This window comes from Panulirus ornatus, chromosome 18 (assembly GCF_036320965.1).
Source record: "Panulirus ornatus isolate Po-2019 chromosome 18, ASM3632096v1, whole genome shotgun sequence".
In the NCBI taxonomy this organism is placed as follows: Eukaryota; Metazoa; Arthropoda; class Malacostraca; order Decapoda; family Palinuridae; genus Panulirus; species Panulirus ornatus.
Window position 1 is genome coordinate 57,938,897 of NC_092241.1, and position 14,979 is coordinate 57,953,875.

The following is a 14,979-nucleotide window of genomic DNA, read 5'->3' on the forward strand; positions in this document are numbered from 1 at the left end:
TGTAGGTATGTATATTTGCGTGTGTGGATGTATGTATATACATGTGTATGGGGGTGGGTTGGGCCATTTCTTTCGTCTGTTTCCTTGCGCTACCTCGCAGACGCGGGAGACAGAAAAAAAAAAAAAAAATTCTCTTTATCCTATATCTTTTATTTAAATGAAATAAGAACCAAAAACGAATTTTCATAAAGATGTCAACATACAGTGTATGAAATAATGGCGACCACAGCGTTGAAACCCAAGCAAAATTCCTCCATGTTCATATCATCGTAGTGCGAGTTCCTGATGACAGGGACTTGAGGATACTGCAGTCGATAAAGCTTTCCTGTAGTCTGGTTTCTCCAATTGTGTAATGGAGTTCCAACTGATTGCTTGCCCATCTATAAAACACATACTAAATATCTAAAATAATTCTTCACTTAATCATCATTAATAAACTGGTTAACAAGGTTGACAAACTTTTTGTTTCCATTATAAACAGGAAAATTACTGACTTACATAGTAAAACAGCTTAAATCAGACATGAACTCTTTGTGGCATGGCTAAAGATCAGAAAGTAAACAAAAACTAACCTGACACTGGTACATGTTTCGGGGATTTGGATTGCAGTCTGAAAATGGTACCAACTTGCCAATGTTGCTGAATATAGCTGTCTTGTCTATCTCAAGATGTGTATGAACCTATAAAACATAACTCAGATTATATAAAAAATTCATCAATCTAATATCTTTTTAACCTAAATGCCTTTCCCACTTCAGTCAGGTAGCAACAGGAACAAACAATGGCCTCATTTGCAAACAATCTCTAGCTGTCATGCATAATATACTAAACCCAGAGACTACCATTTACAGCCAAGCCATACAAACTATTCTACAATTTGCCTTCCTGCTTCATATGCCCTAATGCAGCCAACTCACTGCAAAAATCATCATAAACACCATTTTCCCACTAATGTACATTATCACTTCATCTGTACTAACCACGTCCTTAGTCATTCTGTTCCTTTCATCTACCACTCATATAAAATTATTCCTTTCTAATCCACATCTCTGATACCCATTCTCTCCAAGAACTCCCAACAAGGGGGTGGCCAGGGGAAAAGTCTGCTCTTATCCCTGCCCTTACATGCCTCCCTCACATACACCATTCCATGCATTCTTCCTCCACTTATCTCCCTCTAGTACTCTTCAGTCCTATTTTCCCATGTCAAAGGTAGTCTTCCTCTTACACCAACCTCTTTAACCATGGTATCATATGCTCTACCCGTCTTACATTTTTTCCACATGCTTAAAATACTTCAAAGTATTACGTTTCACCTACAATACTACTCTACAATTCATACCCTGCCATACCAAGTCTCTCATGCACCCAATAATTACTTTCTTCATTCTATCTACTCATACCACATGCTATACATCCTTATCTACAAATTTTTTACTTAATTTCATGTCATGTCCTCCATTTGTCCTATCCCTACATTGCTCAAATGTATTGGTTATTGTTTCTGACTGTGATGTACTCATGGGCAGCCCAGAGTCAAGCACATAGTTTTGGATCCTGGCAGTATATAGGCATTTATGTGTATATATGTGTTTATGAGTGGGTGAGCCATTCTTCATCTATTTTCTGGCACTACCTCGCTGATACACGAAATGAAATGTTTGAGGACAATATGTGGTGTGAGGTGTTTTGATCGAGAAAGTAATAAAAGGGTAAGAGAGATGTGTGGTAGTAAAAAGAATGTGGTTGAGAGAGCAGAAGAGGGTGTGTTTAAATGGTTTGGACATGTTTTGGGGATTTGGATTGCAGTCTGAAAATGGTATCAACTTGCCAATGTTGCTGAATATAGCTGTCTTGTCTATCTCAAGATGTGTATAAAGCTATAAAACATAACTCAGATTATATAAAAAATTCATCAATTTAATATCTTTTTAACCTAAATGCCTTTCCCACTTCAGTCAGGTAGCAACAGGAACAAACAACGGCCTCATTTGCAAACAACTAATCTCTAGCTATCATGCATAATTTACTAAACCCAGAGACTACCATTTACAGCCAAGCCATACAAACTATTCTACAATTTGCCTTCCTGCTTCATATACCCTAATGCAGCCAACTCACTGCAAAAATCATCATAAACACCAATTTCCCACTAATGTACATTATCACTTCATCTGTATTAACCATGTCCTTAGTCATTCTGTTCCATTCATCTACCACTCATATAAAATTATTCCTTTCTAATCCACATCTCTGATATCCATTCTCTCCAAGAACTCCCAACAAGGGGGTGGCCAGGGGAAAAGTCTGCTCTTATCCCTGCCCTTACATGCCTCCCTCACATACACCATTCCATGCATTCTTCCACCATTTATCTCCCTCTAGTACTCTTCCGTCCTATTTTCCCATGTCAAAGGTAGTCTTCCTCTTACACCAACCTCTTTAACCATGGTATCATATGCTCTACCCGTCTTACATTTTTTCCACGTGCTTAAAATACTTCAAAGTACTACGTTTCACCTACAATACTACTCTACAATTCATACCCTGCCATACCAAATCTCTCATGCACCCAATAATTACTTTCTTCATTCTATCTACTCATACCACATGCTATACATCCTTATTTACAAATTTTCTACTTAATTTCATGTCATGTCCTCCATTTGCCCTATCCCTACATTGCTCAAATGTAGTGGTTATTGTTTCTGACTGTGATGCACTCATGGGCAGCCCAGAGTCAAGCACATAGTTTTGGGTCCTGGCAGTATATAGGCGTTTATGTGTATATATATGTGTTTATGAGTGGGTGAGCCATTCTTCATCTATTTTCTGGCACTACCTCGCTGATGCAGGAAACGAAATGTTTGAGGACAATAGGTGGTGTGAGTTGTTTTGATCAAGAAAGTAATAAAAGGGTAAGAGAGTGGTAGTAAAAAGAATGTGGTTGAGAGAGCAGAGGATGTGTTTAAATGGTTTGGACATATGGAGAGAATGAGTAAGGAAAGATTGACAAGGAGGATGTATGTGTCAGAAGTGGGGGGAACAAGGAGAAGCAGGAGGCAAAACTATGGAAAGGTCTGTGGGGCCTGGAAGTGGATAGGGAGCTGTAGTCTCAGTGCATTACACATGACAACTAGAGACTGAGTGTGAACAAATGTGGCCTTTTTTGTCTGTTTTCCTGGCACTACCTCGCTGAAACAGGATAGCGGTAGTGGCAGGAATGGATGAAAGCAAGTAAGTATGAATATGTCCAAGTGTATGTATGTAATGTCTGCGTATGTGTATGTATATGTATGTATATGTTTTATCAAGGATGTAAGGCATGTGCACAAATTGGAATAGAGGAAAGCGATTGGTTCCCAGTGAATGTCAGTTTACGGCAGGGATGCATGATGTCTCCATGGTTTAATTTGTTTATGGATGGGGTTGTTAGGGAGGTGAATGCAAGAGTTTTGGAAAGAGGGGCAAGTATGCAGTCTGTTGTGGATGAGAGGGCTTGAGAAGTGAGTCAGTTGTTGTTCGCTCATGATACAGTGCTGGTGAATGATTCAAGTGAGAAAATGCAAAAGTTAGTAACTGAGTTTGGTAAAGTGTGTGAAAGAAGAAAGCTGAGAGTAAATGTGAATAAGAGCAAGGTTATTAGGTTCAGTAGCATTGAGGGACAAGTAAATTGGGAGGTAAGTTTGAATGGAGAAAAACTGGAGGAAATGAAGTGTTTTAGATATCTGGGAGTGGACTTAGCAGCGGATGGAACCATGGAAGTGGAAGTGAGTCACAGGGTGGGGGAGGGGGCAAAGGTTCTGAGAGCGTTGAAGAATGTGTGGAAGGCAGAATGTTATCTCGGAGAGCAAAAATGGGGATGTTTGAAGGAATAGTGGTTCCAACAAAGTTATGTGGTTGCAAGGCATGGTCTATAGATAGGGTTGTGCGGAAGAGGGTGGATGTGTTGATGAAATGTTTGAAGACAATATGTGGTATGAGGTGGTTTGATCGAGTAAGTAATGAAAGTGGTAATAAAACGAGTGTGGTTGAGAGAGCAAAAGAGGGTGTGTCGGAATGGTTTGGTCACGTGGAGAGAATGAGTGAGGAAAGATTAAAAAAGAGAATATATGTGTCAGAGGCAGAGGTAATGAGAAAAAGCAGAACACCAAATAGGAGGTGGAAGAATGGAGTGAAAAAGATTTTGAGTGATCGGGGTCTCAACATACATGAGGGTGAAAAGCGTGCAAGGAATAGAGTGAATTGGAACAACGTGGTACACCAAAGTTGAAGTGCTGTCAATGGATTGAACCAGGGCATGTGAAGCATCTAGGGTAAACAATAGAAAGCTTTGTGGGGCCTGGATGTGGAAAGGGAACTGTGGTTTCGGTGCATTACACATGACAGCTAGAGACTGAGTGTGAATGAATGTAGCCATTTTTGTCTTTTCCTAGCAATACCTAGCACGCACACATGCGGGAGGGGGGTGTATATCATGTTTAGCGAGGTGGCGACAGAAATGGATGAATGCAGCAAGTATGAATTTTTTTTTTTTTTTTCCGCTGTCTCCCGCGTTTGCGAGGTAGCGCAAGGAAACAGACGAAAGAAATGGCCCAACCCACCCCCATACACATGCCTTGATTCAATCCACTGACAGCACGTCAACCCCGGTATACCACATCGCTCCAATTCACTCTATTCTTTGCCCTCCTTTCACCCTCCTGCATGTTCAGGCCCCGATCACACAAAATCTTTTTCACTCCATCTTTCCACCTAAAATTTGGTCTCCCTCTTCTCCTCGTTCCCTCCACCTCTGACACATATATCCTCTTGGTCAATCTTTCCTCACTCATTCTCTCCATGTGATCAAACCATTTCAAAACACCCTCTTCTGCTCTCTCAACCACGCTCTTTTTATTTCCACACATCTCTCTTACCCTTACGTTACTTACTCGATCAAACCACCTCACACCACACATTGTCCTCAAACATCTCATTTCCAGCACATCCATCCTCCTGCGCACAACTCTATCCATAGTCCACGCCTCGCAACCATACAACATTGTTGGAACCACTATTCCTTCAAACATACCCATTTTTGCTTTCCGAGATAATGTTCTCGACTTCCACACATTCTTCAAGGCTCCAAGAATTTTCGCCCCCTCCCCCACCCTATGATCCACTTCCGCTTCCATGGTTCCATCCGCTGCCAGATCCACTCCCAGATATCTAAAACACTTCACTTCCTCCAGTTTTTCTCCATTCAAACTCACCACCCAATTGAATTGACCCTCAACCCTACTGTACCTAATACCTTGCTCTTATTCACATTTACTCTTAACTTTCTTCTTTCACACACTTTACCAAACTCAGTCACCAGCTTCTGCAGTTTCTCACATGAATCAGCCACCAGCGCTGTATCATCCGCGAACAACAACTGACTCACTTCCCAAGCTCTCTCATCCACAACAGACTTCATACTTGCCCCTCTTTCCAAAACTCTTGCATTCACCTCCCTAACAACCCCATCCATAAACAAATTAAACAACCATGGAGACATCACACACCCCTGCCGCAAACCTACATTCAGTGAGAACCAATCACTTTCCTCTCTTCCTACACGTACACATGCCTTACATCCTCAATAAAAACTTTTCACTGCTTCTAACAACTTGCCTCCCACACCATATATTCTTAATACCTTCCACAGAGCATCTCTATCAACTCTATAATATGCCTTCTCCAGATCCATAAATGCTACATACAAATCCATTTGCTTTTCTAAGTATTTCTCACATACATTCTTCAAAGCAAACACCTGATCCACACATCCTCTACCACTCCTGAAACCACACTGCTCTTCCCCAATCTGATGCTCTGTACATGCCTTCACCCTCTCAATCAATACCCTCCCATATATATATGTATGTGTATATATGTATATGTCTTATCCCTGGGGATAGGGGATTAAGAATACTTCCCACATATTCCCTGCGTGTCGTAGAAGGCGACTAAAAGGGGAGGGAGCGGGGGGCAGGAAATCCTCCCCTCTCATTTTTTTTTTAATTTTCCAAAAGAAGGAACAGAGACTTGGGCCAGGTAAGGGTATTCCCTCAAAGGCCCAGTAGTCTGTTCTTAACGCTACCTCGCTAATGTGGGAAATGGCGAATAGTTTGAAAGAAAAGAAAGATGTATATGTCTGTGTATGTATATGTTGTGGGAGTATGTGATAGAGTGTAAGAAAGTAAACTCTAGATTGATATGGGTAAAAGTGAAAATGGGTGGAGAGAGATGGGTGATTATTGGGGCCTATGCACCTCGGCATGAGAAGAAAGATCATGAGAGGCAAGTGTTTTGGGAGCAGCTGAGTGAGTGTGTTACCAGTTTTGATGCATGAGACTGGGTTATAGTGATGGGTGATTTCAATGCAAAGGTGATTAATGAGGCAGTTGAGGGAATACTTAGTGTACATGGGGTGTTCAGTGTTATAAGTGGAAATGGTGAAGAGCTTGTAGATTTGTGTGCTGAAAAAGGACTGGTGATTGGAAATACCTGGTTTAAAAAGAGAGATATACATAAGTATACATATGTAAGTAGGAAAGATGGCCAGAGAGCATTACTGGATTATGTGTTAATTGATAGGAGCATGAAAGAGAGTTTTGGATGTTAATGTGCTGAGAGGTGCAACTGGAGGGATGTATGATCATTATCTTGAGGAGGTGAAGGTGAAGATTTGTAAAGGTTTTCAGAAAAGAAGAGGGAATGTTGGGGTGAAAAGAGTGGTGAGCATAAGTGAGCTTGGGAAGTAGACTTGTGTGAAGAAGTACCAGGAGAGACTGAGTGCAGAATGGAAAAAGGTGAGAGCAAAGGACGTAAGGGGAGTGAGGGAGGAATGGGATGTATTTAGGGAAGCGGTGATGGCTTGCGCAAAAGATGCTTGTGGCATGAGAAGCATGGGAGGTGGGCAGATTAGAAAGGGTAGTGAGTAGTGGGATGAAGAAGGAAGATTATCAGTGAAAGAGAAGAGAGAACCATTTGGATGATTTTTGCAAGTAAATAAAGCAAATGCCTGGGAGATGTGTAAAAGAAAGAGGCAGGAGGTCAAGAGAAAGGTGCAAGAGGTGAAAAAGAGGGCAAACGAGAGTTGGGGTGAGAGAGTATCATTAGATTTTAGGGAGAATAAAAAGATGTTTTGGAAGGAGGTAAATAAAGTGTGTAAATAAAGTGCATAAATAAAGGGGGCTAATGGGGAGGTACTAAGTAGTAGAGATGTGAGAAGGAGATGGAGTACTTTGAAGGTATGCTGAATGTGTTAGATGATAAGAGTGGCAGATATAGGGTGTTTTGGTCGAGGTGGTGTGCGAAGTGAGGGGGGGGGGTTAGGGAGAATGATTCGGTAAACAGAGAAGAGGTGGAGAAAGCTTTGCGGAAAATGAAAGCCGGCAAGACGGAGGGTTTGGATAGTACTGCACTGGAATTTATTGAAAAAGGGGGTGACTGTGTTGTTGACTGGTTGGTGAGGATATTCAATGTATGTATGTTTAGGGAGCAGCTGAATGAGTGTGTTAGTGGTTTTGATGCACGAGACCGGGTTATAGTGTTGGGTGACTTGAATGCAAAGGTGAGTAATGTGGCAGATGAGGGAATAATTGGTATACATGGGGTGTTCAGTGTTGTAAATGGAAATGGTGAAGAGCTTGTAGATTTATGTGCGGAAAAAGGACTGATGATTGGGAATACCTGGTTTAAAAAGCGAGATATACATAAGTATACTTATGTAAGTAGGAGAGATGGCCAGAGAGCGTTATTGGATTACGTGTTAATTGACAGGCGCACGAAAGAGAGACTTTTGGATGTTAATGTGCTGAGAGGTGCAACTGGAGGGATGTCTGATCATTATCTTGTGGAGGCTAAGGTGAAGATTTGTAGGGGTTTTCAGAAAAGAAGAGTGAATGTTGGGGTGAACAGGGTGGTGAGAGTAAGTGAGCTTGGGAAGGAGACTTGTGTGAGGAAGTACCAGGAGAGACTGAGTACAGAATGGAAAAAGGTGAGAACAATGGAAGTAAGGGGAGTGGGGGAGGAATGGGATGTATTTAGGGAATCAGTGATGGATTGCACAAAAGATGCTTGTGGCATGAGAAGAGTGGGAGGTGGGTTGATTAGAAAGGGTAGTGAGTGGTGGGATGAAGAAGTAAGAGTATTAGTGAAAGAGAAGAGAGAGGCATTTGGACGATTTTTGCAGGGAAAAAATGCAATTGAGTGGGAGACGTATAAAAGAAAGAGACAGGAGGTCAAGAGAAAGGTGCAAGAGGTGAAAAAAAGGGCAAATGAGAGTTGGGGTGAGAGAGTATCATTAAATTTTAGGAAGAATAAAAAGATGTTCTGGAAGGAGGTAAATAAAGTGCGTAAGACAAGGGAGCAAATGAGAACTTCAGTGAAGGGCGCAAATGAGGAGGTGATAACAAGTAGTGGTGATGTGAGAAGGAGATGAAGTGAGTATTTTGAAGGTTTGTTGAATGTGTTTGATGACAGAGTGGCAGATATGGGGTGTTTTGGTCGAGGTGGTGTGCAAAGTGAGAGGGTTAGGGAAAATGATTTGGTAAACAGAGAAGAGGTAGTAAAAGCTTTGCGGAAGATGAAAGCCGGCAAGGCAGCAGGTTTGGATGGTATTGCAGTGGAATTCATTAAAAAAGGGGGTGACTGTATTGTTGACTGGTTGGTAAGGTTATTTAATGTATGTATGACTCATGGTGAGGTGCCTGAGGATTGGCGGAATGCGTGCATAGTGCCATTGTACAAAGGCAAAGGGGATAAGAGTGAGTGCTCAAATTACAGAGGTATACGTTTGTTGAGTATTCCTGGCAAATTATATGGGAGGGTATTGATTGAGAGGGTGAAGGCATGTACAGAGCATCAGATTGGGGAAGAGCAGTGTGGTTTCAGAAGTGGTAGAGGATGTGTGGATCAGGTGTTTGCTTTGAAAAATGTATGTGAGAAATACTTAGAAAAGCAAATGGATTTGTATGTAGCATTTATGGATCTGGAGAAGGCATATGATAGAGTTGATAGAGATGCTCTGTGGAAGGTATTAAGAATATATGGTGTGGGAGGCAAGTTGTTAGAAGCAGTGAAAAGTTTTTATCGAGGATGTAAGGCATGTGTACGTGTAGGAAGAGAGGAAAGTGATTGGTTCTCAGTGAATGTAGGTTTGCGGCAGGGGTGTGTGATGTCTCCGTGGTTGTTTAATTTGTTTATGGATGGGGTTGTTAGGGAGGTGAATGCAAGAGTTTTGGAAAGAGGGGCAAGTATGAAGTCTGTTGGGGATGAGAGAGCTTGGGAAGTGAGTCAGTTGTTGTTCGCTGATGATACAGCGCTGGTGGCTGATTCATGTGAGAAACTGCAGAAGCTGGTGACTGAGTTTGGTAAAGTGTGTGAAAGAAGAAAGTTAAGAGTAAATGTGAATAAGAGCAAGGTTATTAGGTACAGTAGGGTTGAGGGTCAAGTCAATTGGGAGGTGAGTTTGAATGGAGAAAAACTAGAGGAAGTGAAGTGTTTTAGATATCTGGGAGTGGATCAGGCAGCGGATGGAACCATGGAAGTGGAAGTGGATCATGGGGGGGGGGGGGGGGGGGGGAATTCTGGGAGCCTTGAAGAATGTGTGGAGGTCGAGAACATTATCTCGGAAAGCAAAAATGGGTATGTTTGAAGGAATAGTGGTTCCAACAATGTTGTATGGTTGCGAGGCGTGGACTATGGATAGAGTTGTGCGCAGGAGGATGGATGTGCTGGAAATGAGATGTTTGAGGACAATGTGTGGTGTGAGGTGGTTTGATCGAGTAAGTAACGTAAGGGTAAGAGAGATGTGTGGAAATAAAAAGAGCGTGGTTGAGAGAGCAGAAGAGGGTGTTTTGAAATGGTTTGGTCACATGGAGAGAATGAGTGAGGAAAGATTGACCAAGAGGATATATGTATCGGAGGTGAAGGGAACAAGGAGAAGAGGGAGACCAAATTGGAGGTGGAAAGATGGAGTGAAAAAGATTTTGTGTGATCGGGGCCTGAACATGCAGGAGGGTGAAAGGAGGGCAAGGAATAGAGTGAATTGGAGCGATGTGGTATACCGGGGTTGACGTGCTGTCAGTGGATTGAATCAAGGCATGTGACGCGTCTGGGGTAAACCATGGAAAGCTGTGTAGGTATGTATATTTGCGTGTGTGTGGACGTATGTATATACATGTGTATGGGGTGGGTTGGGCCATTTCTTTCATCTGTTTCCTTGCGCTACCTCGCAAACGCGGGAGACCGACAAAAAAAAAAAAAAAAAAAAAAAAAAAAAAAAAAAAAAAGTATAGCTCATGGTGAAGTGCCTGAGGATTGGCGAATGCAAGCATAGTGCCATTGTACAAAGGCAAAGGGGATAAATATGAGTGTTCAAACTACAGAGGTATAAGTTTGTTGAGTATTCCTGGGAAATTATATGGGAGGGTATTGATTGAGAGGGTGAAGGCATGTACATAACATCAGATTGGGGAAGACCAGTGAAGTTTCAGAAGTGGTCGAGGATGAGGATGTGTGGATCAGGTGTTTGCTTTGAAGAATGCATATGAGAAATACTTTGAAAAACAAATGGATTTGTATGTAACATTTATGGATCTGGGTTGATAGAGACACTCTGTGGAAGGTATTAAGACTATATGGTGTGGGAGGTAAGTTGCTAGAAGCAGTGAAACATTTTTATCGATGCTGTAAGGCATGTGCACAAGTAGGAAGAGTGGAAAGTGATTGGTTCTCAGTGAATGATGATTTGTGGCTGGGGTGGGTAATGTCTCCATGGTTGTTTAATTTGTTTATGGATGGGGTTGTCAGGGAGGTGAATGCAAGGGTTTTGGAGAGAGGGGCAAGTATGCAGTCTGTTGTGGATGAGAGAACTTGGGAAGTGAGTCAATTGTTGTTCGCTCATGATACAGCGCTGGTGGCTGATTCGGGTGAGAAACTGCAGAAGCTAGTGACTGAGTTTGGTAAAGTGTGTGAAAGAAGAGAGCTGAGAGTAAATGTGAATAAGAGCGAGGTAATTAGGTGCAGTAGGGTTGAGGGACAAGTCAACTGGGAGGTAAGTTTGAATGGAGAAAAACTGGTGGAAGTGAAGGATTTTAGATATCTGGGAGTGGATTTGGCAGCGGATGGAACCATGGAAGCGGAAGTAAGTCACAGAGTAAGGGAGGGGGCAAAAGTTCTGGGAGCATTGAAAAATGTGTGGAAGGCGAGAACATTATCTCGGAAAGCAAAAATGGGTATGTCTGAAGGAATAGTGGTTCCAACAATGTTACTTGGTTGCGAGGTGTGGGCTATAGATAAGGTTGTGTGGAGAAGGGTGGATGTGTTGGAAATGAGATGTCTGAGGATAATATGTGGTGTGAGGTGGTTTGATTGAGTAAGTAATGAAAGGGTAAGAGAGATGTGCAGTAATAAAAAGAGTGTGGTTGAGAGAGCAGAAGAGGGTGTATTGAAATGGTTTGGTCACATGCAGAGAATGAGTGAGGAAAGTTTGAAAAAGACGATATATGTGTAAGAGGTGGAGGGAACGAGGAGAAGTGGGAGACCAAATTGGAGGTGGAAAGATGGAGTGAAAAAGATTTTGAACAATCGAGGCCTGAACATGCAGGAAGGTGAAAGGTGTGCAAGGAATAGAGTGAATTGGAACGATGCGGTATACCGGGATCAATGTGCTGTCAATGGACTGAACCAGGGCATGTGAAGCATCTGGGATAAGCCCTGGAAAGTTTTGTGGGGCCTGTTTGTGGAAAGGGAGCTGTGGTTCCAGTGCATTATACATAACAACTAGAGAGTGTGAACGAATGTGGCCTTTGTTGTCTTTTCTTAGTGCTACCTCTCGCGTGTGCAGGGAGAGAGGGTTGTCATTTCATGTGTGGCGGGGTGGTGACAGGAATGAATAAAGGTAGCAAGTATGAATTGTTTTTTTTTTTTTTTTATACCTCGTCGCTGTCTCCTGCGGTTGCGAGGTAGCGCAAGGAAACAGACGAAAGAAATGGCCCAACCCCCCCCATACACATGTACATACACACGGCCACACACGCAAATATACATACCTACACAGCTTTCCATGGTTTACCCCGGACGCTTCACATGCCTTGATTCAATCCACTGACAGCACGTCAACCCCTGTATACCACATCGCTCCAATTCACTCTATTCCTTGCCCTCCTTTCACCCTCCTGCATGTTCAGGCCCAGATCACACAAAAAAATGAATTATGTACATGTGTATATATATGTATATGCCTGTGTATGTATATATATGTATACATTGAAATGTATAGGCATGTATATATGCTTGTGTGGACATGTATGTATATACATGTGTATGTGGGTAGGTTGGGCCATTCTTTCAACTGTTTCCTTGCGCTACCTCGCTAATGCGGGAGACAGCATATGTATGTATACAATGAAATGTATTTATATATCTATCTAAATGTTTAGGTATGTATGGTATGTATGTGTGTGTGTGGGCGTTTATGTATATACATGCATATGTAGGAAGGTCTGGGCTATTCTTTCGTCTGTTTCCTAGAGCTACCTCGCTTACGTGGAAGACAGCGATTAAGTATAATAAAAAAATATCAATAATATTTCAACATAAACATACATATACATACAGAGACATATACATATATACACATGTACATATTCATACCAGCTGCATTCATCCATTCCATCACCACCCCGCCACACATGATATGGCACCCCCCCCCCCCCCCCCCCCTCTCCAGTGAGGTGGCACCAAGAAAAGACAAAAAAGGCCACATTCACTCACACTCAGTCTCTAGCTGTAATGAGTAATACACCGAAACCACAGCTCCCGTTCCACATTTAGGCCTCACAGAATTTTCCATGGTTTACCCTAGATGCTTCACATGCCCTTGTTCAATCCGTTGACAGCATGTCAACCCCAGTATACCACATCATTCCAATTCACTCTATTCCTTGCACGCCTTTCACCCTCCTGTATGTTCAGGCCCCGATCGCTCAAAAATCTTTTGCACTCCATCCTTCCACCTCCAATTTGGTCTCCCACTTCTCCTTGTTCCCTCCACCTCTGACACATATATCCTCTTTGTCAATCTTTCCCACTCATTCTCTCCATGAGTCCAAACCATTTCAACACACACTCTTCTGCTCTCTCAACCACACTCTTTTTATTACCACACATCTCTCTTACCCTTTCATTACTTACTTGATCAAACCACCTCACACCATTCAATATCGTTAAACATTTCATTTCTGACACATCCACCCTCCTCCGGACAACCCTATCTATACCCCATGTCTCGCGACCATATAACATAGTTGGAACCACTATTCCTTCAAACATACCCATTTTTGCTTTCCAAGATAACGTTCTTGCCTTCCAAATTTCTTCATTACTCCCAGAACCTTTGCCCCTCCCCCACCCTGTGACTCACTTCTGCTTCCATAGTTCCATCCACTGCTAAGTCCACTCCCAGAAATCAAAAGCACTTCACTTCTTCCGGTTTTTCTCCATTCAAATTTACCTCTAAATTAACTTGTCCCTCAACTCTACTAAACCTAATAACCTTGCTCTTATTCACATTTACTCTAAACTTTCTTCTTTCACACATTTTACCAAACTCAGTAACCAACTGCAGTTTCTCATCTTAATCAGTCACCAGCGCTGTATCATCAACGAACAACAACTGACTCACTTCCCAAGCCCTCTCATCCACAATAGGTTGCATACTTGCCCCTCTCTCCAAAACTTTTGCATTTACCTCCCTAATCATCTCATCCATAAACAAATTAAACAACCATGGAGACATCACGCATCCCTGCCATAAACCATCATTCACTGGGAACCAGTCACTTTCCACTCTTCCTACTCTTACATATGCCTTACATCCTCAATAAAAAGTTTTCACTGCTTCTAGCAACTTACCTTCCACACCATATACTCTTAAAACCTTCCACAAAGCATCTCTATCAACCCTATCATATGCCTTCTCCAGATCCATAAATGCTACATACAAATCCATCTGTTTTTCTGAGCATTTCTCACATACATTCTTCAAAGTAAGCACTTGATCCACACACCCTCTATCACTTATGAAACCACACTGCTCTTCCCAATATGATGCTCTGTACATGCCTTTACCCTCTCAATCAATACCCTCCCATATAATTTCCCAGGAATACTTAACAAACTTATGCCTCTGTAATTTGAACACTCACCTTTATCTCCTTTGCCTTTGCACAATGGCACTATGCATGCATTCCGCCAATCATCAGCTACTTCACCATGATCTATACACACACAGAATATCCTTACAACCAATCAACTCAGTCACCCTTTTTTTAATAAATTCCACTGCAATACCCATCACTTTGCAGGCTTTCATCTTCCACAGAGCTTTCATTACCTCTTCTCTGTTTACCAAACCATTCTCCCAATTCATTTATCATCATACTTAATCGCTGTTTCCCGTATCAGCAAGGTAGCGCCAGGAAACAGATGAAGCATGGCCTATCCACTCATATACACATATGTACATAAATGCCTATACAGGCACATACACGCATACATAACATATATATATATATATATATATATATATATATATATATATATATATATATATTTTTTTTTTTTTTTTTTTTTTTATACTTTGTCGCTGTCTCCCGCGTTTGCGAGGTAGCACAAGGAAACAGACGAAAGAAATGGCCCAACCCCCCCCCCATACACATATACATACACACGTCCACACACGCAAATATACATACCTACACAGCTTTCCATGGTTTACCCCAGACGCTTCACATGCCTTGCTTCAATCCACTGACAGCACGTCAACCCCTGTATACCACATGACTCCAATTCACTCTATTTCTTGCCCTCCTTTCACCCTCCTGCATGTTCAGGCCCCGATCACACAAAATCTTTTTCACTCCATCTTTCCACCTCCAATTT

General features: G+C 42.0%; 1 protein-coding gene across 4 annotated transcripts in view; it reads right to left on the minus strand.

The window, feature by feature from the left end:
* Nucleotides 1-14,979, minus strand: part of Polr1B (RNA polymerase I subunit Rpl135) — a 242,799-nt gene that overhangs the window by 90,506 nt on the left and 137,314 nt on the right. For all 4 annotated transcript variants that reach the window (XM_071673312.1, XM_071673309.1, XM_071673310.1 and 1 more), the window contains 2 exons: nt 573-680; nt 204-380 (listed from right to left, as the gene is read on the minus strand). In XM_071673312.1, coding sequence (XP_071529413.1) covers nt 204-380; nt 573-680 — 285 coding nt within the window. The remainder of the gene's footprint in view (nt 1-203; nt 381-572; nt 681-14,979) is intronic.